This window comes from Talpa occidentalis, unplaced genomic scaffold, assembly GCF_014898055.3.
Source record: "Talpa occidentalis isolate TD23 unplaced genomic scaffold, MPIMG_talOcc4v2.1 talOcc4.195, whole genome shotgun sequence".
Lineage (NCBI taxonomy): Eukaryota > Metazoa > Chordata > Mammalia > Eulipotyphla > Talpidae > Talpa > Talpa occidentalis.
Genome location: NW_023602018.1, coordinates 1 through 21,977, shown reverse-complemented (window position 1 = coordinate 21,977; position 21,977 = coordinate 1). Strand labels below are relative to the sequence as shown.

Here is a 21,977-nt window from a genome sequence, read left to right as displayed (position 1 = left end):
GGGCGGCCCGCAGGGCTGGCAGGCGTGGTTCCTGGTGCGTCCATGCGGCTCCTAGGGTTGGAGCGTGAGTCGAGGGAGGGTGGGAGGGTGGGTCGCCTGGCTGTGGACGGGGGTGGGGGGGGTGGGGGGAGGAAGGGCTCTCCTGGTTCTTAGGCTGGCGCCGGCCCCCCACTACTGTGCCCTCGGGACGGCAGGGGTGGGCTGCAGACCCCAGTCAAGGCCTGGACCAGGCGCCCGACAGGCCTCTCCTGCACTCGGCCTCGGGACAGCCTGGTCCTTCCACTAAACGGGAGACAAGTGTGGGACCCAGAGGTCCAGGCCCTGGCAGCCCAGCTGGGGCCCTGGTGGAGGACAGGAATAGAAAAAAACTGAAAATGAGGCGTCTCAAGACCAGAAAACAGAACCCTCCAAGCACACAGGTGGGCCCTGCCCCCCGCGGCCCCGCAGCACCAGCCCCTTCCTATCTCTGGGCTGCTTGCCGTTCAGTGCAGCAGACACTGGGGCTCACTGGGGCGGGCAGGACTGGACCCCACAGCCCCAGAGACCCTGCCTGACCACCGTGGGGAGGGGTGGGACGCACAGGGCTGGTCAACAGTGGGCCCGGAAGGGAGGACGTGGGTGCTGTGTGGCCTGCCATCACTCTGAGGGGACCGCTGCTGCTTCACTCTGAGGGGACCGCTGCTGCTTCAGCGGGGGGCGAACAGGGGTCTCTAGGGCTCTGGCGGTGGCTGTGACAGCAGAGGGTTCAGGTGGACGAAGGTCCAGGCGAGATGCCCCGCAGTCCCCAGTTGCACAAATGCCCGCCACGTGGCCAGGAGCCACCCACCCCCGGGCCCAGCTCCCTGCAGGCCCAGCTGCTGCGGGAAGCGCGGGGGAGCTGCCGGGCAGTGGCACTGGTGGGCTAAAAGGAGGGAAGGGGGCAGAGCGCTGCCTGCAGCTGCCCCAACGGGGTCTCTCTGGGCTCGGCGCGCCCTCCTGAGTGGCCTGCACGCAGAAGCCGAGGAAGGCTGCCCGGCTGGGCCCCCCAGGGTGTGGACGCCTCCCCCACCCTGCCGCCTGGCATCTCCTGGGCCACCTTCCTGGGGAACGGGCCTTCCTGCTCGGCATCCCTGCGTCTGACCTGTCCGTGGACTCAGGGACCCTCGGAGGGGAGGAGCTGGACCCCGGCCCCAGCCAGGCCTTGTGGGTGGTCGGGCCGGAGGCGAGGGTCTGGGCTGGGGCTCCGGGCTGACCTCCAGGCGCAGTGGGCGCTGGCCCTGGCCAGCGCACCTCGCCCCCTGCTGGCCCAGGCGGGCAGTGCCCGCGGGCCGCTCCGGGGTGCGCGCCCCGAAGGGCTGGAGACCCGGCCCTGGGGAACCTGGCTCTGTTTCCCCGGGTAACCCCCAGCTTTCTCGGCGCCCGCCTGGCCTGCCTGGGGCAGGGACCGCCCCCGCTGCGCCTGCCCCGGGGACGCAGGCCGGAGGGGAGGGAAGCGGACCCGCTGCCCGCCGGCCCGGCCCACGGGTTTCGACGGGAAGCGCCGGAGGACAGACGCCCGCGGCGAGGCCTGACCGGGTGGGCCCCACACCTGGGGGTCAGACCCACGCCCGGGGCCGCTGCCGACGCCCCTCGGCGGGCCGTCCTCGCGGCGTCGGGGCGGGGGCGGGGGCGGGGCCCAGAGCCCACCCGGGAGCGCGGGCCCGGGCCGGGCGGACCCCCAGGCGACGGCCCGAAGGGCGCCCCGCGGCCCCGCCGGCGTCCGGGCCGGGACCCCGGGGCGAGGCTGGCGGGAGGCCGGGCCGCAGCGGGGCGCGGGGAGCGGCGGCGAGAGGCCAGGCCCGGCCTGCGGGCGCGGGGACCGGCCGGCGCGCCTCCCGCCCCGGCGCCCCCCGAGGCGGGGTCCCCGCGCGGGCCCCGGGGCCGGGCTGACCCGCGGCGGGCGGAGCTGCGGGCCCCACCCGTCGGGGCGGCGGCCTCGCCCGGTGCGCGGTCACCGCGGCCACCGGGGCGCGCCGGGCGCCGTCCGCAGAGCGCGGTGGCCCCGGGGGTGGCCGCGGGGGCCGCTCGCCGAGACCCCGCGCGCCCCGCGGGCTCGCCCCGCCCCTCCCGGGCTGTGCGCGTGCGCCCCGCGGCGGGGGCGGGGCCTCAGGGCCGGCCCGCCCCGTTCCCCAGCGTGCCCCGCGGCAGCAGGCACTGACGTGGCCGCCGTCAGAGCCGCCATCTTGTGGGAGCGAAACCAACGCCTGGCTCGGAGCAGCAGCAGCGCCGCGGCCGCCCAGGTGAGCGGGGGCCGGCGGGCGAGGGCGAGGGCGGCGGGGGCGGGCGGGGCGGCGGGCGGGGGCGGCCCTGGGCGCGGCGAGCCGAGGGCGAGCGCGGGGCCGGGCCGGGCCGGGGCGGGGGCGAGCCGAGGCCGGCCCGAGTGTGAGGCCGCGCCGGGCTGGGCCTGGCCGCGGAGGGGCGCCCGGCCGAGGGGAGGCCGCGCCGGCAGCCGTGAGGCCGCGCCGGGCCGGGCCGGGCCGGGCCGGGCGCCGGGGCGAGACTCCGGCGGGCGGGCCGGGGCTGGCCTGGCGGGGCGCGGCCGCAGGGCCGGCGAGGCCGCGGCGGGCCGGGGTCGCGCCCGCCGGGCCGGGCCGGGCGGGGCCGGGCCGCGGCCGGGGGAGGCCCGTGGAGGCTCCCGGAAGTCCGGCCGGGGCCGCGGGCGCCCCGGGAAGCCCGGCTTCCTGCTCCGCCTCCCGCGCGCGGGGTGGGCGCCGGGGCCGGGCCGGGCGGGCGCCCACGCCGCGGGGGCCGGGACACCGAGGCCGGGACGCGGTCAAGGTCACGCGGCGGCCGGCTCGAGCGCGGCCCCCGGCTCCTGTGCGGCCGGGACCCGCGGCCGGGCGGGCGGGGCTGTCAGCCGCCGGCGGAGGTCGGAGCCGCCCCCCGACTGCGGCCCCGAAGCTGCTGCGGGAGGCCCGTGCGGAGCCGGCGCGCGCCGGGCCGAGGCCTGCGGCCGCCTGTGTCCCGCGACGGGGCCTGCGGGGCGGCCCAGGCGCGGGCGCCTCTGCCCGGCCGCCGACGCCGGCCGAGCGGGGTTGCACAAGCCGCGGCGGGCGGGCGGGGACGGGCGCTGCCCGGCGCGGGGCGGGGCGGGGCGGGAGTTCGGGGTTCTTCGTCGGAGCGGGGCTCCGCAGTGCCCGGCCTGGGCGCGTGTTCGAGGCGCCTGTGGGCCCTGCCCGAGGGCCCCGTGGCCCGCACGTGGCGCGGAGTGCGGCCTGTCCTCCCGCGCCGCCGCCGAGGGGCCAGAGCTGCTGGTGCTTGAAACGCTGGCAGGGCCCAAAGTCTGCGGCCCCCGGCCCGCGGGGGGCCTCCCCGTCCCTGTCTCGGGGTGTCCTGGCCAGTGCGGGGCTGGGCGCCGGAAGCTTGCCGCTGCCCGACAGCTGTCCTGAGACGCGGGTCCTCAGAGCTGCTGCCTCAGGTCAGCGGGAGCTGGTCGCAGGGTGGCCGGCTCGGCCGGGCTCGGCTGACTCAGCTCTTTGGTCATCGCTGCAAGTTAGCTGGTAGGAAGCAAGAACCGGTTCTGTGTTCCTCACATCTCTGGTTTTCAGAATCATGTGGTCTAGACATTTGCTCTGCTTCTTGCACAACACGCCGAGGACGCTCAGCCGCTCCCTGAGGCCGCGGGAGCCTGGCACTGCGGGAAGCTGTTTCCTCTCCTGCAGGCCCTGGTGGGGACACGCCCACCGGAGCAGGTCAGCCCTCTTGGAGAGAGCTGAAGCGATTTTTTCAGACTCTTCACAAGGAGTGTTGCCCAGATTCACGCGTTTTTCATCTGTCCTCAGGCCGCGCAGATCAGGCCTGCCGGGCAGCTACACCCCTTCTAGGCACCGCGGCCAGTGTGGGTGTCCAGGCCGTGCGGCACCATTCACAGCATAGAGCCATAAGGTCCTGTGCCAGAGGCCTCCCCTTGACCAGACGACTGCTATAAAATGAGAATGGAAGTGGGAGGGGAGGTGGGAAGCGTGAGGAATTCCTCTCTGCGGGCCCTTTGCACTAGGTGACGGTGTCTCTGGCGTGGGTGTCCGGGATGGCACAGCCGCACCTGCAGTGCTCCTGTGGAAACCGTCGCTGCCTCAGGACTGTGCTGGGTGTGACCCCTGCTACCAGCAAATAAAGGGTGATTTGGGGTATATGGGGGAGTGTTGATTCCTCCAGGTTGCACATGCTACGGGTTCTTGTCCTCTTGGGATAGCTTGACTGTTAGGAGCACGTTAAAAATCGGCCGCCTAGGATCAGATCTACTCTTCAGGCGTATCACTGTTTGGAGTGGTAGTACAGCTTCTCAGATGACTTGGTTAATTTTAATACAAAAGTTCCCTATTTATAACTCCTTGTTTTCAGAGGGGACACTCAGGCCCTCACCTGGAGTCCCATCATCCCAGCTTCCTTACGTGGTTGGAAGGAATGTGAGGCTGATGCGGGCCTGACCTGCATTATCCCCTCCCAGACCCTGGTTTTTGTCCATGGTGGCAAGGGAAGAAGGCAGCTCCTCGCCAGCTCTGAAGTGGGGTCGAGATGGGGAAAGCATTATGGACTGGTGGATTTTACAAGCAGCTGTTTGGGTGATTCAGTCTCAGGCAAACACCTTTACGTGCCTGAGAACCAGGGGCGGCTGCTAGTGCTGGGCATTAATTACTGGGAGGCCCAGGTACAACTAGTGCACGTATTCAGAGATTCGAAGTGTGTGGTACATTTTGGAGCCATTTTAGAGATGAATAATACCAGTCTTTCTCCCTTAAGGGGACACTCGCTAAAAGGATTCATTGCGGCAGGAGGAGTCATATGTGAAATAGCTAACAGCTTTCAGCTTACTCTGCAGTGCCACATGTGGGAGTGAAACAGGAAACTTGGTAGTTCTGGTTCTCTGGTAGATCTGAACATTTTAAACGCGAGTTTTTAAGTATTTAGTCAGTTTCACTTAGTAATGGCCAAGAAAAGCCTCAAGATGCTGTAAACTCACCTCTGAAGAGTTGTGGATGTGCCATTTTCACACAGGATTCAGAACAAAAGAGTGCCTTTTAGAAAGCTGTAAACAGTGTTTTCTTTTTTTAAAATTATTTATGCATACAAGAGCTGGGGTACAGGCCAGAGATGGGGGGCGGGGCGTGAGAGGATTCACCAGAGACAGAGTGGTGAACAGAACAGGCAGACTGACTGAAATCCACTGCTGAGGGGAGCAGCAGGGAGACAGGAGAGGTCTGCTGTGCCATGTGGGTTGCTCTCTGGTGGGCCGGGGATCGAACTCGTGCTGCAGAGGCTCAGACAGCTTCGCAGTGCTTAACGCCTTGCGCCACCAGGGAGGCTCCTTAACAGTGTTTTCTTGTGAAATTTTTTTCTTTTTTTTTTAAAAGATTTATTTTTATACAGGAACCAGGGTACAGGCCAGATGTGCGGGAGGGTGAGAGGACTCATCAGAGACAGAGTGGGGAACAGAACAGGCGGACCGATGAAATACACTGCTGAGGGGAGCAGCGGGTGAGACAGGAGTGGTCTGCTGCGCCATGTGGGACCCTCGCCCGCTGGCCGGGATTGAACCCATGCCACCAGGGAGGCTGTGAAATTTCTTATTTGTAGGTAAATGGAGGGTCTTATTATCTGATCAGATCTGTGAATTTATGTTTACGAACTCGCACATCTCTGGTAGATTTTGGTGATCAAACTTTGCTTAAAATATTTGTTTTTTGCTTGTTGTTTTTTTAAGCATTTCTTCTTTGTCAAAGTGATGTGGTGCGATCTAGCACGTCCCCTGGAGGGGTCAGCGGGACCATGCTTCTGGTCACCAGCTGAAGCCCCTGAGGGCAGGCTTAAGAAAGTGCCCTCAGCCCCCAGTGGGCCGGGCAGTGCTAAGGTTGCCACACTCTTGTTGGAGCGGTCACCAGTGTCCACACCCCGGTGCCCTCTTGGGAATGTCAAGGAGTGTTCAGACTGCACCCATTCGAGTCTCTTCAAACCAGCATGAGTTCATCGTGGCCAATTTTTCCTGACTAATTTTTTTTGAGAAGTGCATTTGTCCGTGGTTGAGCCTTTTACTTTTTTTTTTTTTTTTTTTAAATTTTTATACAAGAACCAGGGTACAGGCCAGATGCGCAGGAGTATGAGAGGGTTCACCAGAGACAGAGTGTGGAACAGAACAGGCAGATTGGCGAAATACACTGCTGAGGGGAGCAGTGGGCACCACAGGAGAAGTCTGCTGCGCCATGTGGGATCCTCGCTGGCCTGCCGGGATCAAACTGGCGCAGCAGAGGCCGCGGACGGCTTCACAGCGCGGTGCTCAACCGCCTGCGCCACCCAGGGAGGCCCAGAGCCTTTCACTTTTTAATCCCTAAGGACCCTGATAAATGTTCTTTCACAGTTTTTTTCCTCCTTTCCCTGATGATGGCTTCCTTGGGTACCCAGGGGTGTTCCCAGAGGTGGAGGGCAAGTGAATTCTGGGCAGGGGAAGCCTCACTGGCAGAGAGAGGCCATGGGGTGGTGGGGGCGGGGCTGGAGAAGGGGTGGGTGCCAGGCACAGGAAGTGAGACGCAGGAGCAGTGGGGCACTGGTCCTGACGGGCCACAGGAGGAAGGGTTGCTTTCCCCAGCAGGGGCAGTAAGTGCAGAGGCCCAGGTGGTGGGTGCTGGGGGCCTGCCCGGAGAGGGAGAGCACAGTAGCCCCTGCGTAGGGAAGGCAGCCCCTGCGTGTGCCGCTGGCCTCATAAATCAGGGCCTGAGCCTTACCAGGAGCTGCTCTCAGCTTCCAGGAGGAGAAGTAGCTGCTTTGTGGATGCGATGGGCCACGGCCAGAACGTGCCAGGCGGGCCGTGGGATGCTGTCCTTCGTTCCTGATGTGGGATGGTGACAGTGTGCCCCGCTGGCCATCTGGCTTCTGGGGCGCTGTCACGCTGAGCCGGGGCCTCGGTCCTTTGCTGGCCCAGCAGGTCCCTCCTGCTGGCATGTGCAGGCGCCCTGTTGGGCCGAAGCTGTGGATCCCAGAGAGCAGATGAGCACTGGGCCAGGGTGTGGGCCATCAGTGGTGGGGGGCGCCTTTCACAGGGGGCAGTGGTGGGACTTGCCAGTAAAGAAGAAAGAGAAGAAGGAGGTGGAATTGTGGATGTTTCCAGGGTTTTGATGGGGTTAACATGGGGAAGGGCAAGCCCTTTGTGTTTGAGGATTGGATTTGGGTGTGGATCTGGGTGCCAAGAGGCGGTGGGAGAGGAGTCTGGAAGCGAGAGGAGGGTCTACCTATGACTTGGGGGGGGGTCTCATATAGTGGGGGACCATGCACGTAGGAGTGAGTGGCTGGAGAGAACGTGCAGGGCAGGGACGTGTGTGGGTCACCTGGAGGCGCAGGAGCCACACCTACCATGTGGTCGGGTGGGCAGAGGCCTTGGGGGTCTGAGGTGAGGATTGCTGCTGGGATAGCAGCCACCCCTGTGGAGGAGGGGCTGCAGGCAAAGGTGGAGGTCCAGCACAGAGGCCCTGGGGCTGGGCTGCTTCTGTCCTCTCGGAGAGCAAAGCTGCCTCTTGGAGAAAGTGCTGGGATGCGGCTTCTGGCTTGCTCTGCGAGAAAGTTCCCTGGCAGCGACTGGGTTAGGAGGAGCTGCCTGGTGGAGGCTCTCCGTCAATCCCCAGCACGGCTGTGGCTGTCCCTCCCAAGTGGCGGGGGGCCCTGGGGAATGGCTTCTGCACCTCTGGTGACCGCGGGCTGAAGGAAGAGGACCGTCGCGCACGAGGAGTAGGGCTGGCTCCCTGGGCTGGCTCCCTGGACTCCGCTCCCCAGTCCCGCCCCTTCCGCCGCTGGGAGGCTCCGGAAGCCCAGGCCACCGTGGCCCCACGATCAGCCTTTGCTCTTTGCTTGACCCGGGAGCGTCTTGCGTCTCGCTGTCAGGCCTGGGGTGGGTGACGTGGAGCCGGGCAGAGCCGCTCCGCCCGAGTTCCGTCATCTACCCGCGGACTCGGTGTTTGAGGCCGCGCGCCCCGCTCTGCACTCACTCGCAGCTGCTTCTCAGCCCGGCTCTGGGGGAGGCGTCGGCCTGACTTCAGGTAGAGGCGAGGGCGAGCGGGACCTGGACCCTGGACCGGACCTCGGGTCCCCTGGCCAGTAACCTGATGGTAGCGCTTGTGTGTGGCGAAGTGGCTTGGTGCTGCCTGGGGGTGCGGATCCTGCCTGCATTTCCCAAGTGTGCTGTCTGGTTGCAGGCTCGTGCTCCTGCTCTTGGACTTTGTCCCGTACCGGGTCCTTCGGGCTTGGCTGCCTTTGGTGCAGGTGGGGGCATCTGTCCCCGCAGTGCCAGGAGGGTGCTGGGCGCCCTCCTGAGTGGAGGGGCTCAGAGCGGCCAGTCTCAGCAAGGGCGAGTGGGTCTTGCGGCCCGGGCGGCAGTTCTTGAGGCACCGTGTAGTGTGGACCGGCCGCCAAGAGCCGGAGGGAAACCTATTTCTAGTGGGTCTTAAGCTGGCGAGGGCCCCGCTCCCCAGAACATTCTGCAAGTCTTGCTCTGACCCCATCTTGCCGTGCCCGTGTCTGGCGCTGTCACCCTCTCCCCTTCCCCGCCCAGCCTTTTCCGAGCAAACAGTGGCTCCATGGAAGTCACCTTTGGATGGGGCCAGGGAGGTGCAGAATGTTTTTGCGGGATCTTTTCTTGCAGTTTTCCTGTTGAAGGTTCAGGGCTGGGGTGGAGGAAGGGGGTCAAAGTCCCGGGGTGCAGCGCGCGGCTGAGGGTCACAGTACACTCTCGTGCTCGTGAGTTGCGGAGCGGGCGTGTCTTCCGGTTCTCACCGCTCGCGCGGGGACACGCCGCGTTGCGGGCTCAGGCCCCCCGCGCTTAGGGCCGAGCCGGGCTGGAGCGAGACTGGTGGCTCCTCGAGTCTGTGTCTCGGGCGAGGGTCTCGTGCTGGGCTGGGGCTGCGGCAGGCCTGTGCCGTGTGCCCTCTCGTGTGCCCTCTCGTCGCTGGTGTTGGCCCGTCTTCCTCTCACACGTTTTTACAAAAGAAACCACAGAACGGAATGCCCGCCGTTGCAGAAAAATGCCAGCCCCACGACTGGGGTGGGGGTTGGCCCAGCCTGAGCGCTCGTGCGCTGCCCGTGGCCGGCTGCCCCTCTGGGCTCCGGGCCTCGCCCCTGAGGGGGGCTTCGCCGAGTCCCTCGGGCTGTGAGCCGAGGGGACGCGCTGTTCCTGGGTGCGTCTCGCCGTTGGTGTGGCTCACTCACGTGTCGGCGACCTTGCCTTTTAAAAGAGAAAAAGCGCTGTGGCGTCGCCAGCTTTTCATTTCAGTGGGCGTTTGTCCCCGGCGCCCCCTTCACAGAGCAGGGCGCCGTCCGAACCCTCGCTTTTTGCCCCCCTGCACTGCGGCCGTTCAGTCCCCAAGCTGCACTCCAGGTGGGGTGCCTCTTCCCGAGGGTGCCAGACGAGCATGTTGTCTCTGCTGGCGGAATTCCGGGCGCCGAGGAGGGCTGCCCCTGGCCCTCCAGCTGAGCTCTGGGCTTGGGAGAGGCGCGGCGGGGTGCTCTGGGTCACTGCCCGGGCTCTCCTGACAGCCGAGCCAGTTCCCTCACGGCCACTTGTGGGCTGGGCCAGGCGCAGCTCTAGGGCTGTCGGACCGGCTCCCGGAAGGCCTGCGGGTGGGGTGTGTGGCTGGCCGGGGGCCCTGCAGGCAGGAGTGGAGCCTCCAGTGGGGACCCCCAAGTCCTGGTCCCCCTCGAGGCGGTGGTTTGCCTCAACAGATCTCTGTTGCAGGAAGTGCCCGTGGTCACTCCTCTGGCCCCTTGAGGTTGCGGCATCCTGGCCCCCAGAGTGGCCCGGGACGGACGAGGGCCCTGTTCTCCCTCCTCATCACTTGCGGGATCATGCAGGCGTGGGGGGCGGGCGGCGAGGCAGGCTCTGACGGAGGGGGGGCAGGAGTGCCCGGCTCTGCCGGGCCTTTCTGGGGGGCAGCTGTTGAGCAGGTTGGGGCTTACTGCTCAGCAGTGGGGTGCTGGGGGCACAGCCGGGCGGCGGGGACAGACCACATGCTGAGTGTGGCCGCTCCCCAAGCCCAGAAGGTTGCCAGCTGCACCCCAATCCACCACCAAGCGCAGCGCCTCCTCCCTCAGCGGAGCTCCAGAGCCCATGGGGCGGGTGGGGCCCCCTTGGGCTGTCAGGGCCCAGACCAGAGGCGGCCCTGCTCCCGGAAGTGCCCCACCTCCTGGCCTGGGTCAGGGTGTGCTCACAAGCGCTTCACCGCCTAGCGCCCCAGCTGCCCCGGACGGCTCCAGTGCTCGCCGCCGCCTGCGAGGGCTGAAGGGGCGAGCTGGGCTGTGCGGACGAGCCCGTGTGCACGGCGACCTGCCGCCCCAGCTTCCGTCACAGCCCTGGACTGCGCCCCCGGCCTCAGCCCGGCGCTGGGTTGCATTTCTGGTTTAGTTTCACGGCTGCGTGGTCTGGGACCTCCCCCCCCGGAGTACATTTTGAAACGAGCCTTTTCATCCTTGTTTTTTTTTTTTAATATTATGCACACGAGCTGGGGTGCAGGCCAGAAACAGAGTGGGGAGCAGAAAGAACAGGCAGATCTACTGAAGCCCACTGCTGAGGGAGCAGCGGGGGGAGAGGTCTGTGCCGTGTGGGATCCCCCTGGCCGGCCGGGATGGGACCCGCGCTGCGGAGGCTGCGGACAGCTGCACAGCGTGGCGCTCAACCGGGGAGGCCTCTGCTGTGCACCTCTAAGAATCTTTGGCGTCGCCCAGCTGCTGGCTGTCACAGGTCTGACTGGCTGGGCTCCGCCCGTTGCCTGTCCCTCCCTGCGCGGGGCCTCGCCGGGGCCCTCGCTGGGTTACGGGTGTGAGGGCGGAGTTTGTTGTTTTTTCTGGGACGCTGTCATCTCTGGTTTCCCTCTCTGGTTTCCCTCTCTTCCCCTGGGGCCTTCTGTGCTGGTGCCCCAGGCCCGGGAGGCCGCCACCAGACCCCCCGCCTGCTTCCCAGCTTCAGGCTCGTCTCCTGCCACTTCCTCCTTGCGGGTAGGCCACGTCCCTGCCTCGTCCCTTCCTCCTGGCCGGGACGTCGGGGGACTGAGCTCAGCGTGTCCCGCCTGCTCTGTGCTTAGGAGGCGCCTCTCATCCTGTGTGCGGGACTGGCTGCCTGCCGCCGAGGGACCGTGGTAGTTAAGACTGCTTTTATTTATTTTAAAATGTATGTGTAGAAGAACTGGGGTGCAGGCCAGAGGTGCGGGGGTCAGGATTCCCTAGAGACAGTGGGGAGCAGAACAGGTGGACCCACTGAAATCCACTGCTGAGGGGAGCAGCGGGGAGACAGGAGAGGTCTGCTGCGCCCTGGAGGTCACTCCCTGGCCTGGGGTTGCAGTCATGCTGCCCCTGACTGCGGGCAGCTCCTTAGTGCTCTGCTTAACCCCTGCGCCTCCAGGGAGGCCCCCCAGGGCCTTTGTTAAATGGGGAAGAGGCTCCCTGGGTAGACACAGAGGACTGGAGGGAGTGGCTGGACCCAGTGTCCTCTGGCGGGGGCTCTGCCAGGAAACATGGGTGCTGGCCTGGGAGGGCTGGAGCTGGGCACTGCACGTGTGCTGCTGGGGTGCCAGCCTTGCTCCGCAGACTGGCCTCTGACTCCAGCAGTGGGAGCAGAGTCTGGAGGCCGGCGCTGGAGCTGCGGCGGGGCACCGTGCCTGGCCTTGCCTGTCGGGAGCACGCGCAGCGTTTTGTGTCGGAGGCGTGGCCGCTCCTGCTTTCTGGCTGTACCTCAGGGCTTGGGGACAGTGGCCGCTTTTTCCTAAATCCTCGTTGGGCGATGGAACCGTTGCAGAATGAAAGTGCTGGGTGGGTGAGGCCGCTGGTGGCTCTGGGCAGCTGTCTAGGCAGCACCTTGGTCCTGTCCTGTGGGTCTGGGGCGGGCTTCTCCCCGGGTCTCCCGCTTTCCTGCCCAGCCCAGGATCCTGGGGTGAGCGTTTGTAACCCCACGTGGCACTGTGGACTGTGGGATGGCCTCCCCGATGAGACCCCTGGGCTCGTCTGTGGCCCCAGGAAGAGGCCCTCACACCTGAGAGGCCGGGTGTGTGTGTGGGCACCGTGGTCAGCCGGGGTGGGCCTGAGCCGGCAGCATCTGGTTTGGGGTGTCCCTTGCAGAGACGCTGGTAGCGACTGCCTCAGATTCTGGTCACCTCCGCGCCTTTGGCCCCAGCCTCCCCGCGGGGGCGGGGGGGTGATTTGGGGGCTCCAGTGGACAGGGGGGCCGGGCATTTTCCATTGGGGATCCGCTCCCCGGGGCGCCTGCTCTGTGCTGCTCCCCAGTGGCGCAGAAGCAGCTCAGGGCTCTTTGTCGCAGGTTTCTCTGGCCAGTGTTGCTCCCTCTGTCTGCGAGGATGGGGAATATCTTTGCAAACCTCTTCAAAGGCCTCTTTGGCAAGAAAGAGATGCGCATCCTCATGGTGGGCCTGGACGCCGCCGGGAAGACCACCATCCTGTACAAGCTGAAGCTGGGCGAGATCGTGACCACCATCCCCACCATAGGTGCGGGCCGGCCCCGGGGGGCGGGGCGTGGGGGGCAGGGGCAGGGCACTTACCAGCCTGTGCTCCCCAGGCTTCAACGTGGAGACCGTGGAGTACAAGAACATCAGCTTCACCGTGTGGGACGTGGGCGGCCAGGACAAGATCCGGCCTCTGTGGCGCCACTACTTCCAGAACACGCAGGGTGGGCGCGGCTGACCCTCCTGCTCTTTCCGGCGCGCCTGCGGGAGGGGGCGGGGTGTGTCCTGGTGCCCGCACTGACGCCCCCTGCTTTGCAGGCCTGATCTTCGTGGTGGATAGTAACGACCGCGAGCGCGTGAACGAGGCCCGCGAGGAGCTCATGCGGATGCTGGCTGAGGATGAGCTCAGGGACGCCGTCCTGCTCGTGTTCGCCAACAAGCAGGTGCGCATGGGGCTCTGGGGCGCGGGGCGGGGCGGGGCGCAGGGCCATGCTCACCCACCGGCCGCCTGTCCTTCCCACCAGGACCTCCCCAACGCCATGAATGCCGCCGAGATCACAGACAAGCTGGGCCTGCACTCGCTGCGCCACAGGAACTGGTACATTCAGGCCACCTGCGCCACCAGCGGGGACGGGCTCTATGAGGGACTGGACTGGCTGTCCAATCAGCTCCGGAACCAGAAGTGAGCCTGCGCCCCCCTCCCTCACCCCCTCTCTGCCCTCGCTTTTCTCTCATGTGGCAAACGTGCACCTGTGGTGTGAGTGCCAGAAGCTGTCTCCGGGCTGGCCAGCGCTTCACCAAGCTGTAAATGTGCGGGCGAGCTGCAGCCGGGTTTTATTTAATGTAAATAGTTTTTGTTTCTAGTGAGGCAGTTTCTGGTACTCTATGCAATCTTACTCAGCTTTTTTTATTAAAAAAAAAAAAAAAAAAAAGAGAATCAACCCACCGTTCAGTGCTGAGAAGGGATGGCAGGCACTTGCGGCCCCAGGAGTGCTGGGTCAGATGCCCCACATGTCCTCTGGGCTCCAGATCTGTGTTGAGATCCATTTTGGCTTTTAACCCGAACTCAGTGCATTTTTAAAAATAGTTCAAAACACAAGGTGAGAACACTTGAACACACAGAGGGAGAGACGTGCCTCTGGAGATGCTGCAGGAGCGGCCTGCGTGCGGTCTTGTGCTGCTGGCGCCGCACGCCACCCATTCTGCATGGTCACAATTGGGTCCCTGTGATTTGCTGTCTCGGGTCACCCCGTCCCCATCGCGTCTGTGCTTGTATTTGTGCTTAAACGGCTGCCCAGGAGACTGGCTGGGGCTGCTGCCAGCCGCTCGGACTCCCGGGAAGGACCTGACCTTCCCTTGGGTCCGCGTGGGGCCCTCTGGCCGGAGCAGAGCCCTGTCTGCCACTCAGTCACCCCAGGCCCGCTGGGGTCTCGGCAGCGGGAGTGTGGGCGGACAGGACCGTCCCCCCAGCGCCACAACCCCGGAGCCCCGGCTACCCGTGCTTTCACTCCCTCCGCCTGCAAGGGTCAGATTTGCCATCGAAGACGACAACCTCTACTTTTTTTTCTTTTGTATTTTGATAAACACTGAGGAAGCTGGAGATGTTAAACTTAACTTGGGGAAACCTCACAAGTGGTTTATTTGGTGTTGTGGAATCTCTTAACTGCTTTCAATACACGATTAGTAATCAACCGTTTTGTATACTTGTCTTCAGTTTTCATTTGACAGACGAGCACTGTAATTATAGCTATTAGAATAAACTCTCTTAACTATTCTGCGGGCTCTCCAGTGCTTTGGTGCGGCCGATGGACAGCCCGCCCCTCCTGCCCTGCCGTTGCCCCCTCACACCCAGGAAGGGTGGGCCTCGGTGGCACCCCTTGCCAACCCTCTCCTTGGCCCCAGCCTGCCCTCTGCCCTGCCTGGGGTGGGTCCTCTGGTCAAGCATCACATGGCTGCCTTAGCCGTGGTGGGGCAGCCAGCCCTTGCACCCCACCCCTCAACCCGCACAGCCCAGGTGGAGGGGCTCGCAAGAGCTCCCACCTGGGTGGCCCAAGGTGGGGGAGCTAGGTGGTTCTGGGCGCACACCCTCTCCCGTGACCGGAGACCGCACCCTGGCAGGGCCATCCCTCCCTCCGGAAGTGCCCACCTTGGCTGGGCCCCTCTGCCTCCCTGCCGGCGGCCTGGACCCTGCGTGACCACAGAGGAGGCTGCCCATGTACCCAGATCTCCCAGCAGGGCCAGGCCGCGTGCCTCATCTCCACTTCGTTTGAGTAAACTTCACTTAAAATACATTTATTTAAGTACAAAGCCAGTTGACAGAAGAAAAATAAAAGCTGGACAGGATACTTGGCCACAGTTAGGCTGCTGGGGGTGGGTGGGGGCAGAGGCCATGCTCTGGGCTCCCGGGGAGCCGGGAGCACCCTCCGGCTCCATGGTTCTGTCCCCAGCAGAGTGGCCTCAGTCACTGTTGTGGCGTCTCCTCTTGCAGCGTGGGGAGGGCGGGTTGGAGCCAGTGGGCCTAGGAGATAACCAGGTGTGAGCCCGCCCTGCGGCTCTGCCTGCCCAGCTGGACCCACTCAGGGGACCCACCTGGTGGGCGAGGGGGACGAAGCTCCCCCTTTCCGGTGCTCCTTTTCTTTCTTTTTCTCTTTCTTGTGTTTCTTTTTCTTCTTTTTCTTCTTCTCTTTCCTGCTCTTTCTGTGGCTGTCCGGGCTGTGGGGTTCCCGGACGGGTGGGCACAACAGGTTTTGGAGGAGCTTCTCGCCAGGCCCAGGCCCCGCGCTGGAGCAGCCACTGCAGAGGCCGCTGGCCACGTGGCCATCTCCACCTCACAGGACAGGCTGTGCAGCCAGCCCACGACCCCTTGCGCCGAGCTGGCCTGCGCCCACCCCTTGCCGCCCTCACCCCCTTGCTCGGCCTCTGGCTATCTCGCGCCTGACCCCCCTGGCCCTGCAGCTCCGCCTCCAGAAGCTCCCCGAGGGGGAGGATGCAGAGCTCTGGGCTCTGCCAGGCCCCTTACCCCGGCTCGGCCTTCTCCTCGGAGCGCGGCTTCTTCCTGGCTGAGGTCGGGGAGGCCCCCGGCCGGCCGCTCTCCACGCGGTGGTGCTGCCAAGGGGAGCCCCGGTTTGGTGGCCCAGAAACTGGGAGGATACCCCGGGGGACGCCCGCCAGGCCCGCAACAAAGAGGCACTCAGACCACCCCCCAGAGGCGGGGGACCCCGGCGGCGGCGGCCCATTACCGTGAACACGGACAGCCCCAGCTTGGCGGCCTCCTTGTCTTCTCGGGACAGCGCCACTCGGCCGGCGGAGCCGCTGCGGGGAGGCGGGCGAGACGCCTCCGCGGTCAGCCCCGGTCCCGCTGCAGGAGGCCGGCCCCGCGCCCGCGCCCCTGGGGCCCCGCGCGCACCTGGAGCTCCCCAGGCCCAGGAGCCGGTCCACGCCCTTATCCTCGGGGTCACCTCCTTCCCGCTTACAGACCTCCACGAAGTCCTGCGGGGCGAGGAGCAGGCGCTGGCCGCCGCCCGGACCGGCGCCCGCCCGCCCTCCCTCCGGGCGGCCCTCACCTCCTTGCTCAGGCCGGTGGGCTGCTTCCGCACGTTCTTGTAGCCGCTGCGGGGGCGCGCGGGCTTCAGAGCTCGGCCTCGGGCGCGGGGCGGCGGGCCTCGCCCCACCCGCCCGCGGAGCCCCGCGCCCCCGCCCGCGCGGCCCCGCCCCAGCGGCGCACTCACAGCGCCGCCATGAGCGCCTCGCGCTCCGCCTGCTTGACGGCGGCCAGCTCCTGCTCGCGGCTCAGCCCCGCGCCGTCCGCCCGGCCCTTGGCGTACCAGGTGAGGTCGCGGCCCTTCTGCCAGCGGCCCACCGGGGCCATCAGCGAGTTGCCTGCGGGGACGCAGCGCCGTGTCCGTCGCGCGCGGGGGGGCGGCCCGCCAGCCCCCGCCGCGCCCCGGCCCCGCCGCTCCCGCGCCCCGGCCCCCCCGCCAGCCCCCGCGCCCCGGCCCTCCCAGGCCCGCTCCCCAGCCCCCGGCCCCCGCCAGCCCCCGCTCCCCGGCCCCCCCGCCAGCCCCCGCGCCCCGGCCCCCCGCCAGCCCCCGCTCCCCAGCCCCCCGCCAGCCCCCGCGCCCCCGCGCCCGGCCCCCCGCCAGCCCCCGGCCCCCCGCCAGCCCCCGCGCCCGGCCCCCGCCAGCCCCCGCGCCCCGCCCGGCGCCCACCCAGGTAGTTCTCCCTCTGCTTGTCGGTCTTCACGTCCTCCCAGCTGAACTGGTCCTGCCCGCCGCGCACGCCGCCCCGGCTGGAGCCGAACATCTTGCCGCCCGTCCGGCCCCGCTCCGCGTCGCGCGCAGTGACGTCACGCCCGCGCCTGCGCCCTGGCGACGCGGACAGCGGGGTCGCGCGCCGGCCCCCGCCCCGCCCCGCCGGCGGTCGGGCGCACAGGGGCCCGAGGACGGAGGTCCCGCCTCCCAGGGAGGGGCGCGCGCAGACCGGCCTGCCGGACCAGACCTGCTCGGGCCCAAGTCAGCGGTCGCCAGGCGGGGGCTCAATCCCCGCGTCTGCTACACCCAGTGGCCTGTGCTGGACACGCCTGGCCCCGGCCCCGCGTCCTCTGCGAACAAAGCCTGCCTTGCTCCAGGGTCTCCAGTACCCCGGCCACCTGCAGGAGGTCAGGCGGGGCATCTCCCCTGCAGAGGAGGGAAGCGGGGCAGCAGCCGGAAGAGCCAGGCCTCCCAGGAGGCTGTCTGGGTGAGAATGGGCTGGGGCGAGCCAGTGGCGGACACCCAACGCCGCATGGCGAGGGAGCAGTGACTAGGGGGGGGGCACAAGCTGGGGCAGCCCACACGCCCTGCAACAGCAGGTGTGCTCCCCTGGCCAGCAGGGGAGTGGGGTCCAAAGGTGGGTCTCAGGCCAGCCTCATCCTGAGTGGCCCCGGCTCTTCTCCACAGGCTGCCTACTTGTGCCTGCCTGCTGACACCTGAACGAGGCAATGACCACCAAGGGCGGGAAAGGGGAGGCCCAGCCTGGCAAGCTCAGTATGCTGGGAAAGGTTCGGAATCCCGCCCCAAGAGCAAGCCCTCCACAGTAGCCGCAGGCCAGCAGTCTGGGCTGGGGCAGGCCAGCTGGAGGAGGCAGGGCAGCACCGCCTTCCACTGCAAGCATCAGCTCCTCCCACCGCTCCCATACCTGCCATGCCCCTCTGGGGGAGCCCCGGCTGACCTGAGATTCAACAGTGCCAGGACTAGGAGGCTCCAGAGCCCAGGGGCCCCACATGGTGCTGCAGGCACTTCCTGCAGTGAGAGCAGCACCTTCGGTGTCTGCATTTCTCCTCCCACTTCAATGGGCCCATATGCTCTTTGGATCTTGTTCCAGAATCACAATTTGACCCAATCTGCAGCCCCACAGTGGACTATGGGTCAGGTCCTCTGGGCAAGGTGACGAGGACAAAAGACAAGGTGGAGGCAGCCTGGAGAAGGTGAGTTTTAAGACCCCCCCCCCTCCATGGGAGCCCCAGCCCGGAGGCCTGCAGGCCATCACTTTTTGGTCCAGAACCGCTTGTACCGCTCCACATCAAAGTCATCGCCCAGCATCGGCTCCTCCTCCTTCTTCACGCGGAGCTGGGCCTCACGTTTCCGGAACCTCGCCCGCCGCTCCTCTGGGGACAGGCTGTCCAGGTCCACAGGCATCTGCAGGAAGGGAGCGGTGCGCCCCTGGCTAGGAGGTGGGGAGGACGGGCAAGGGGCCAGGAGACCCTCTCCCCTCCACTTCCCCAAGTTTCTTCCGCCGCTGTTGGCCTTCCTCCACCTTCTAAGCCTTTATTCTCGAAAAGGACTTGATTCAATCAAAGGTGCAGCTTGCTACTGCAGAGAGGTCTGGCTGTGCAGCGTGCACCAGTCCACCCTCTTCCCAGCTGCCCTGCCCTGGCTCACCCTTATGCTGCTGTGCTCCAAGCCCTCAGTCCCCACAGTCCCGCCCTGCACCTAGGGAGGGAGCTCACCACCAGCATCCTTCGTGGCTCTCGGTAGCGGATGTGGATGGTGGAGCCATCCTGCCTGACCAGGAGCACAGGGTAGAGGCGTGCGTAGTTCTGCCGGTGCAGGCGTGTAAGGGAGGCTCTGCTGCTGGCGGCCCGCCAGGAGGACACATGCGGGCGGCAGCCCGTCAGCACACACTGCCGCAGCAGGCTGCAGACACACGCACAGAGGTCAGTGGCCAGTACTGGGGCCAGAGTTCCCATGTGGCCTAGGCCAGCCAGCTCCTATGGGGAGGGAGTGGCAACCAGGGGCAGGTCATGGTCAGAGCTGCTCTCATCCCATGCCCAGGCAGAGGAGGCCGAGAAGCAGCATACAAGGTTCCCAGGCAGCTTAGGAGACAGGACAGCAGCCGGGATGCAGCAGGCCCAGCACGGCTGGCTCTGATGAGGCACGGCTGCCCAGTGCAGGTGCTGGGCTCAGTGTGGGACCAGAAGCTGACTTCCAGGGACGTACCCGTCGTTACGACTTCCACATCTGTCCCGACCCAAATGTGGGGATACCAGAAGGTATTGTCAGGAGCCATGGCCTTTGGGAGGTGGTGAGAGTTAAAGGAGGTCCTGAATGCCCTCTCTGCTGGTGCCCTGGGAAGGGCCCCTGGTGGGGCTGAAGCCAAATAGGAGGTAACAACAAATTGGACAAGAACTTGTCCCAGGACAAGAACTCTCCAGGGAGCACTACAGCCAGAGTCCCTACTCCATCTCCACACAAGCACCAGCTCCAGAAGCTCTGTCCCTTTCCCCCAATTCCCCAGAAACGGGAAACTTGCACTCATTCTCTCCAATGGCAGCAGTTCTTGTCTTGGGGAGTCCAGGGGAGGAGGGGATGGCAGATGGAGAGGCAGTTCCAGTAGAAAGAACAGGAGGGAGCTAGGCTGAGCTGCAGGCTCCGAGTAGGACAGTGAGCAGTTGAGTCTGGTTAGCTATTTCCTTCCTGCCTCAAAAGCCCACCCAAAGGATGTATTCATAAGTACCCCATCTCTAAGAGTCGTGTGTTCTCCAGATAGAAACACACACAGGAAGCTGCTCTGAGGTAGCACGGTCTAAGGCTACAGGTTGGCATCCCCCTGGTGGGCCCCACAACAGCCTGGAAACCGCTACTTACCGAAGCAGGCTGCCCTCGGATGCCATTCTTCCTGAGAGCCCGGTGTTCTGTGAAGTCGAGGGTCAGTCAACAGGCCTGGCGTGCAATCTTCTGGGCAAAGAGATGAGATCTTTTGGAAAGACAGGCTTTCCATCGAATTAAGCCTCATCAAGTTCCGGCCAGGAACGAAGCCATGGACCCAAGCCCGCTGGCCAGGCGTGTTACTGCCGGTCTCAGCAGCCCATCCGGGTCTCAGCTCTGGGCGGGCAGCAGAAGCCCCTGCCTACGGCTGTCCTCGTCCTGGCCCCACGGATGGTGAGTCAGTGGGCTGAGCGGGGTCGACGCCCCCCGGTCGGTTGGCCGCGGAGCGCCTCCAAGGACAGAGCAGACGCAAAGGGCCGGGTTGGCGCCCAGATCACTTAGTTCTCCCCCAGTCCCGGGAGGACGGGGCCACGCTGGCCCGGGGGCCGGGCGTCGGGCCGCCTGCGGCGCCCTGTCTCCCGGGTGTCTGCGTCGGGCCCGCCGCGCCGGCCCGGGTGGCCCCGGAGGTCAGCGCAGGGACGCTCCCTCCGACGTCGGGAACGAGACGCCACGCACGAGCGAGCGGGCGCTTCCGTCCCCGCGCCCCACCCCGGCCCGCGCGCCCCCGGCCCGCGCCCTTCACTGACCTCCGCGGCGGCTCGAGGACCAGCGGCCCCCACGCCGCGGGCCGGGAGGCCGGGCGTTCGGGCGTTCGGTCTGGGCCGCACGCACGAGGGCCGGCGCGCGGGCGGCCAATCGCAGCGCGTAGCCGCCTTTCCGTCATCAGCGGGCGCGGCGTCGCCGGCGCGGGCCGAGAATCCGCGGGCCGAGACGTGACGGGGCGCCGGGGAGGGCTGGCCCGCGCTTGCGCGGTGGGACGGGGCAGGGGCGGGGCCCGCGGCGGGGCGGGCCGCGCGGCGGGCGGGGCCGGGACGCGGCGGTGACGTGTCCCGGGCGCGGGCCGGCGCGCCGCTAGGACGTGCGGCCGGAGGCGGACGCGGCGGCTGCTGATGCTGCGGCGCCCGCTGGCCGGGCTAGCGGCGGCCGCCCTGGGCCGAGCCCCCTCGGACGGTGAGTGGCGGCCCCGGGCCCTGCGGGGCGCGCGTCCTCCACCCGGCTCCTCCGCGGCGCGCGGCCGGCGCCTCCAGGGCCCCGCGCGGGGCCGGCGGCGGCGGGGGCGGCCGGTCTCGGGCCGGGCGGACGCGCGGAGGGCGCCCCCGGCGTTCCCTGCGCGCTGGTCCTCGCTCTCGGCCAGGGGAGAAGCCGCTTCCCGTGTCAGCCTCGAAGCGCAGCGGCAGCCTCGGGACGCCCGGCCGGCGTGGTGAGGGCGAGCGGATGCCGCGCCGGAGCCGAGGGGCTGACCGGGCGGAGCGGGCGCCCGATGCCCCCCGGGTGGCCCCGGCTCAGAGCCCCGCACCCTGGGCGCGAGCGTCCCCAGGCCACGCCGGGGTGCCGCGGCCTGGCCGTCCCGACCAGCGCCCCCGGCCTGTAGGAAGGCGACGTCTTTGCCTTTGCCGACTGGGGGAGGGAGGCCAGCCGGAGGGGCCGGGGGAGCGGAGCGGCTACCCTCAGAGTGGGCTTTCGTGCATTTTGGTCATCCCTGAGTCTCCTAGACCCGGGCTTGTTTGTTGTGAGAGGTGGGCAGACCTCCCCTCACCCCCATAGGGCCGCGTGCCTGTCTTGCACTGACAGTGAATTTCACGCCACCCACGTGTGCCCCAACTCTCCCTCTGCCCGACACAGCCCTGGGGTGTGGCTACCAGGGCGCTCGGCGTCTGATCTTTGACCGGAACTGGTGAGCTCAGTCTGTCCCTGCGTGGAGGATGCAGGTGGAGGGTCCTTGAGGTGTCTTCAGGCCACACCCTCGCCCCTGCTCTGCAAGGCCCAAGCACCTCGGCCCCCTCAGGGTGGCACATCCGCCTTCTGACAGCTGAGGAGGCAGGGGACATAGAGGTGTCGTGATGTGGTTGGCAGAGAAAGGAAGGTGACCCCATTCTGGTAGGAAAGAGCAGGAGGGTGCCCTGGAGCGGCGCGACGGCTGTAGGTCCCTCCTTGGCCCAGTGTGCTCTGGAGTCCTCTGAGGTGTGCAAAGGAAGGGGCAGGCCTCGGCCTGGACAGCCCCGCCCCAGTAGCTTGTGTTCCTGCGTCCTCCTGGAAGGTGGGGCTGGGCTGTGTGGAGACAGCGCCCCTGGCTCTGCACCTGAGAGGTCAGGACAGAGGTGGGGCGCAGGCCTGAGGAGGGGGTGCTGACCCTGCGGTGGTTGGTGGTGGGCGTGGAGCTGGGCACGTGTGTGAGTGGCTGTGCATGGCCGTGTGTCTGGGTGGTGTGATCGTTGTGGGCCTCCCTGCCCCAGGGTTGGAGTCTCTCTCTCTCTCGCAGGAGCCTGGGGTGCGGAGGTGTGGGGCGGCC

The 21,977-nt window shown here is 66.6% G+C and overlaps 3 protein-coding genes and 1 long non-coding RNA gene across 6 annotated transcripts; 2 read left to right on the top strand and 2 right to left on the bottom strand.

Moving 5' to 3' along the window:
• Positions 1 to 2,165: 2,165 nt before the first annotated feature.
• On the top strand, positions 2,166 to 14,227 carry LOC119250998 (ADP-ribosylation factor 1). The gene is made up of 5 exons (XM_037518523.2): positions 2,166 to 2,258; positions 12,302 to 12,486; positions 12,557 to 12,667; positions 12,762 to 12,886; positions 12,968 to 14,227. The coding sequence occupies exons 2-5, from the start codon at positions 12,339 to 12,341 to the stop codon at positions 13,127 to 13,129; spliced, it is 546 nt and encodes a 181-aa protein (XP_037374420.1). The 5' UTR covers positions 2,166 to 2,258; positions 12,302 to 12,338; the 3' UTR covers positions 13,130 to 14,227.
• Positions 14,228 to 14,565: 338 nt separating this feature from the next.
• Positions 14,566 to 16,770, bottom strand: LOC119250999 (multiple myeloma tumor-associated protein 2 homolog). Its single transcript, XM_037518524.2, has 8 exons — positions 16,652 to 16,770; positions 16,172 to 16,322; positions 16,007 to 16,052; positions 15,850 to 15,932; positions 15,683 to 15,755; positions 15,463 to 15,548; positions 15,033 to 15,155; positions 14,566 to 14,961 (listed from the first exon to the last, which is right to left on the bottom strand). Exons 1-8 carry the CDS (start codon positions 16,743 to 16,745, stop codon positions 14,901 to 14,903), a joined length of 717 nt encoding a protein of 238 aa, XP_037374421.1. The 5' UTR covers positions 16,746 to 16,770; the 3' UTR covers positions 14,566 to 14,900.
• Positions 16,771 to 16,888: 118 nt separating this feature from the next.
• On the top strand, positions 16,889 to 19,524 carry LOC119250997 (uncharacterized). 2 transcript variants are annotated; one of them, XR_005126482.2, is made up of 3 exons: positions 16,889 to 17,180; positions 17,805 to 18,972; positions 19,466 to 19,524. It is a non-coding gene; the product is annotated as an uncharacterized LOC119250997 (long non-coding RNA). The 2 variants fall into 2 exon arrangements; XR_005126481.2 differs by lacking the exon at positions 19,466 to 19,524 and having other exon boundaries at positions 16,890 to 17,180; positions 17,805 to 18,636; positions 18,755 to 19,055.
• LOC119250996 (39S ribosomal protein L55, mitochondrial-like) lies at positions 17,256 to 20,294 on the bottom strand. Of its 2 annotated transcripts, none has more exons than XM_037518521.2 (4): positions 20,215 to 20,294; positions 19,568 to 19,657; positions 18,430 to 18,616; positions 17,256 to 18,118 (listed from the first exon to the last, which is right to left on the bottom strand). In XM_037518521.2, exons 2-4 carry the CDS (start codon positions 19,591 to 19,593, stop codon positions 17,966 to 17,968), a joined length of 366 nt encoding a protein of 121 aa, XP_037374418.1. In that variant the 5' UTR covers positions 19,594 to 19,657; positions 20,215 to 20,294; the 3' UTR covers positions 17,256 to 17,965. The 2 variants fall into 2 exon arrangements, with proteins under 2 accessions (XP_037374418.1, XP_037374419.1); XM_037518522.2 differs by having other exon boundaries at positions 19,568 to 19,654.
• Between the last annotated feature and the right edge of the window lie 1,683 nt (positions 20,295 to 21,977).

Coding starts and splice junctions, on each gene's coding strand:
- LOC119250998 (XM_037518523.2), top strand. CDS start 12,339: ATGGGGAATATCTTTGCAAACCTCTTCAAAGGCCTCTTTGGCAAGAAA. Junction 12,487..12,556: donor GACCACCATCCCCACCATAG/GTGCGGGCCGGC, acceptor TGTGCTCCCCAG/GCTTCAACGTGGAGACCGTG. Junction 12,668..12,761: donor CTACTTCCAGAACACGCAGG/GTGGGCGCGGCT, acceptor CCTGCTTTGCAG/GCCTGATCTTCGTGGTGGAT.
- LOC119250999 (XM_037518524.2), bottom strand. CDS start 16,745: ATGTTCGGCTCCAGCCGGGGCGGCGTGCGCGGCGGGCAGGACCAGTTC. Junction 16,323..16,651: donor GCAGAGGGAGAACTACCTGG/GTGGGCGCCGGG, acceptor GCGTCCCCGCAG/GCAACTCGCTGATGGCCCCG. Junction 15,756..15,849: donor CTGGGCCTGGGGAGCTCCAG/GTGCGCGCGGGG, acceptor GCCTCCCCGCAG/CGGCTCCGCCGGCCGAGTGG.
- LOC119250996 (XM_037518521.2), bottom strand. CDS start 19,593: ATGGCATCCGAGGGCAGCCTGCTTCG. Junction 18,617..19,567: donor TCCGAGGGCAGCCTGCTTCG/GTAAGTAGCGGT, acceptor GTGTGTCTGCAG/CCTGCTGCGGCAGTGTGTGC. Junction 18,119..18,429: donor AGCCACGAAGGATGCTGGTG/GTGAGCTCCCTC, acceptor CCCTTCCTGCAG/ATGCCTGTGGACCTGGACAG.